The sequence below is a fragment of the Nothoprocta perdicaria genome, unplaced genomic scaffold (genome assembly GCF_003342845.1).
Source record: "Nothoprocta perdicaria isolate Ctin4 unplaced genomic scaffold, notPer1 scaffold_623, whole genome shotgun sequence".
Lineage (NCBI taxonomy): Eukaryota > Metazoa > Chordata > Aves > Tinamiformes > Tinamidae > Nothoprocta > Nothoprocta perdicaria.
The window spans coordinates 42,976-46,920 of record NW_020455892.1 but is presented as its reverse complement, the minus strand read 5'-3'; the positions used below and the strand labels follow the sequence as shown (position 1 = coordinate 46,920).

Sequence of the window (3,945 nt, the reverse complement as noted above, 5' to 3'; positions counted from 1 at the left end):
CCGTCCCCGCGCGTTCGGGGCTCTGCTGACGCCGTGTCCCCGCAGGGCTGCCCGGGGCTCCCTGCCGTCCCCGCGCGTTCGGGGCTCTGCTGACGCCGTGTCCCCGCAGGGCTGCCCGGCGAGTCCCCGCTGGTGCGGGTGCTGGAGGACGAGTCGCGCAGCCGCCTGGGCCGCTTCAACCAGAAGGACGTGTCCATGGTGTTCAGCAGCGTCATGCGGCTGCACCCGTCCAGCCCGCACCCCCTGGTCGAGTCCTGCCTCAGCAGCCTGGAGCGGCACCTGGACAAGGAGCGCCACCCCCAGACCCTCTTCCTGCTGCTCTCCTACTACCGGCTGCGCGCGCAGGCGCTGCAGGGACACCCGGCCTCCGACCAGCAGCTCATCAACAACCGCAAGATCCTGCGCCTCGTCAGGCACACGCTGGGGCAGGTGAGCGCCATGCGGGAGCACGAGCTGGCCCTGCTGGATGAGATGCTGGCCCTGTGTGCCCAGGAGGCCAACAACAAGGCCCTGGAGGCCATCTTCAGCTCTCAGCTCTTCTACGAGAACCGTCAGGAGCGCTTCATCCGCAGCATGGCAGGTGAGGGCAGGGCCCTGGGCTTGGGGAGGGCTCTGCCCCCGTCCTGCCTGCGTGGCCCCTGCTGGCCGGGCTGCCGCAGCCGTGCGGGACCCAGCGCTCACGTCCTGCCCCGCTGCCCGCAGAGTGGCTGCCCAGGAAGGCAGAGAACCTCACGCCCTACACCATGGCCCTCATCGCCAAGTACGTGGCGCGGCACCGGCTGCGGGAGCCGCGGCTGCTCGACACCATCGCCAGCTTCCTGCTCAAGCGCGGCGAGCAGCTCGACAGCAAGGTGGGTGCCCCGCGGCCGCGGCTCCTGCGGCTCTGCGGCCGCCCTGCCATCGTCAACAGGCTGCCCTGGGGCGCTGTCCAGCCAGGCCATGTCCCAGCGCTGTCCCTGTGGGCTGGCATGAGCCCTGGGCCTCCCCGGGGCTCCGGGCAGGACGTGACACGCAGGACCCCGGCCTGACGCCTCTCCCTCGGGCTGCAGGTCATCCAGAAGCTGGTGTTTCCCTTCAGCCGCATGAACTACCGCCCGTCCAACCACAGCGAGCTCTTCCCCAAGCTGGAGGCCATCCTGGAGCAGAAGGCAGCCAGCTCGCCCCTGGCCACCGTCAACATCCTCATGTCCATGTTTCAGCTCAGCCACTTCCCGCAGAGCGTCCTGCACCAGGTCTTCTCCCCGGCCTTCATCACCAACGTCATGAGTACGTGGGGGCTCTCGGCGGGCGGCGCGTGCTCGGCGGCGCTGCGGCCCGGCTGCCCGCGCCGCTGTCCCCGCAGGCAGCCCCTACGCGCTCATCGTGCGCCGCTACCTCTCGCTGCTGGACGCCGCCGTGGAGCTGGAGTTCCGCGACTACAGCGGCCCCCGCCTCGACCCGCGCTACCGCGTGCTCATGTTCGAGCACGCGCTCACGGCCGACGAGGCCAACAGGAAGTACAGGTGGGAGCTGGGGCGCGGGAATGGGAGCCCCAGGGGGGCCCGGTGGAGCTCGGAGCCCGGGGTCTCGGCTCCCCGTGGCAGGACCCCCGTGGCTCCTCGCACACGCGCCCGGCGGGCCGCGCGGGGCGTCCCTGCGCAGCCCTCACCGCCTGTCCCCGCGCAGCTACAAGGGGCTGGTGGCGGAGGCGCTGCGGCAGCTCGTGGGAGAGGAGTGCTACCGGCAGGACGAGGTGCTGCCGCCGGGCTACTGCACAGGTAGCCGCGGCGCCGCCGGCCCCGCCGCGAGCCCACGGCCGCGCGGGCCCGCTGCCACCCGCGCTCTCCCTCTGCAGACTTCCTGCTGTGGATCAACCGCGCGGGCTCCGTGCTGCCGCTCTCCCGCGTGCCCGCGGCGGCCAAGGCTCCCGCCGCCGCTCCCGCTGCCGTTTCCCTGCGCTCCAGCGTGCTGGCCCTCACCTCGGACTTGCAGGACTTTGCCCCGTTTGCGGCAGAGCCGCCCAGCAGCCCCCCGGGCTCCCGGGAGAACAGTCTGGGTGGGCGCTTCCTGCACACGCTCTGCCCCGCGCCGGGGGGCCCCTGCTACCAGCCCCCCTCGGACTATTACTGCGCTCTGAGCAAGGAGTCTTCCCTGGAGAGCCAGGGCAGCTCGACGCTGAGCAGCCCGTCCGAGTGCCTCTCGGCGCAGCCCGCGGCCACCCCCGACTGCTCCCCGCGGGGCACCTCCGCGGCCTCCCTCTTCCAGTTCCCCATCGGCAAGATCCTGGAGGAGGAGGCGGCGGCGCCGGGCTGCCCCGGGCCGGAGCACAGCCGCTTCCAGGCGGAGCAAGGCCAGGAGGAGGCGGAGGAGAGGAGCGCTCCGGCCGCGGAGGAAGGCTGCGCGCCGGCCTCCCCGCGCCGGCCCAGCCCCAAGAGAGGCCCCGCAGAGGGGCCGCAGGGAGCCGAGGAGATTCGGAGGTACCGAGGGGCGCTCGCAGGGCGCCCACCCCGGTGGGGTCCCGGGGATGGCACCGCCTGCTCCGCGCAGCCCTTTCCCTGGGGTGCCGTGCGGGACACGGGCGCTGCGGGCAGCGGGGATGTGACTGCCCCTGTCCCCGTGGCCACCCGCGCTGCCTAACGCCCTGCCCGGCTCTGTCCCTGCAGGGTGGTGCTCTCCGTCAACGACAAGTGGCATTACTGCCAGAACTCGGACATCCTGGTGGGCTCGCGAGCCATGCGCGACCGGCACCTGCGCCTGCTGGGCTACTCGCTGGTGCAGGTAAGCGCCGCGGCCGCCGCTGCCCGCGCGGCTTGTCCCGCTCGCCGGGAGTGTGAGGTTGGGCCACGCAGCAGGTTTCCTGCTCCGGAGCCGCTGTCCCGGCGGGGAACGCGGAATCTGGGAGCGTCCCCCCGGCTGTGGCCCCGGGGAGCTGCTGACTGGCTCTCCCCGCTCCCCCGGGCGCCGCGGGCTCTGCAGCCTTGGCGAGGCCCGGTTCGGAGACCCGGTTCGGAGGTTCAGAGCGTCCGGCCGTGCCGTGGCTGCGGGCAGGATGGGGAGTGCTCGCGGCTCTCGCCGCTGCCTTCACAGCTCTTTCCCCAGCACTTCCCTCCGCTGTTGCTGGGAGGTGTTGGGCTGCTGCAGGGCTGCTCGTGGGGTGACTGTTAGCTTGAGCATGGAGCTTTCTGGAGAAGAAAGGACTCCGAAGCGCAGGCCTCTGCTCCCTGGGCGCTTCTCCTTTTGGAGGGGCCCTGAGTTATGGTCGGATGTAGTGAGTGGTCCCTTGCCGTAGCGCTGCTTAGCTCCCCACCGCAGCCGCCGCCTCCTTTCCTGGCCGTTGGCACCTCGCGGCCTTCGGGAGGCCTTGTCTGTGCGGAGCTTTCGTCAGCCCCGGGACCCGAACGCTGTCGGGGTTTCCCTGGGCTGCTGAACTGCAGCGGTGCAGAGGATCGGCGCGTCGGGGTGCGCCCTGGCGTGCCCTCCTGCTGGGTTTGAGGGCGCTCCCGCGGGGCGAGCGCCAGCGCCGGGAGCAGGGGGACGAGCAGGTGGCTCCTGCAGGATGGTCGGGCCCCGCCGGGCGCTCGGGGTTAGCGAGCGGCGCGCGCGGGAGCGGATCCAGGCTGGGAACGGCCGCACTGCGAGTCTCCCGTTCCCTTCGGAACCTGCCCCTTGCTCGGCCTCCGCGAGCCTGTGCCAGGCGGCTCCGCGCAGCCCCGAGCGCGGCGGCTCCTGTTTTCGGACGGGCGTTCTGGCCGTTTCGTGTGCTGCTCCCAAGCCTTGTATTATAAGGGAGTGCACAACAGTTCTGTGGTTACCTCCTTCCTGTGCTTGTGGTTCCTGAGCTCCCTGGCCTCTTCCCTTTGGTCATCTCTTGAAGACAAAGAATCCCAAACACTTCCAAGCAGTTCTAAACACTTCCAAGCAGTTCTAAACACTTCCAAGCAGTTCTAAACACTTCCAAGCAGTTCT

At 70.8% G+C, this 3,945-nt stretch overlaps 1 protein-coding gene across 1 annotated transcript in view; it reads left to right on the top strand.

The window, feature by feature from the left end:
- The window catches only part of FASTK (Fas activated serine/threonine kinase), a 9,542-nt gene that overhangs the window by 2,228 nt on the left and 3,369 nt on the right, over window positions 1-3,945 (top strand). The window contains exons 2-9 of the mRNA XM_026049877.1: window positions 110-580; window positions 703-851; window positions 1,050-1,266; window positions 1,343-1,502; window positions 1,666-1,757; window positions 1,835-2,219; window positions 2,433-2,456; window positions 2,643-2,757. Coding sequence (XP_025905662.1) covers window positions 110-580; window positions 703-851; window positions 1,050-1,266; window positions 1,343-1,502; window positions 1,666-1,757; window positions 1,835-2,219; window positions 2,433-2,456; window positions 2,643-2,757 — 1,613 coding nt within the window. The remainder of the gene's footprint in view (window positions 1-109; window positions 581-702; window positions 852-1,049; window positions 1,267-1,342; window positions 1,503-1,665; window positions 1,758-1,834; window positions 2,220-2,432; window positions 2,457-2,642; window positions 2,758-3,945) is intronic.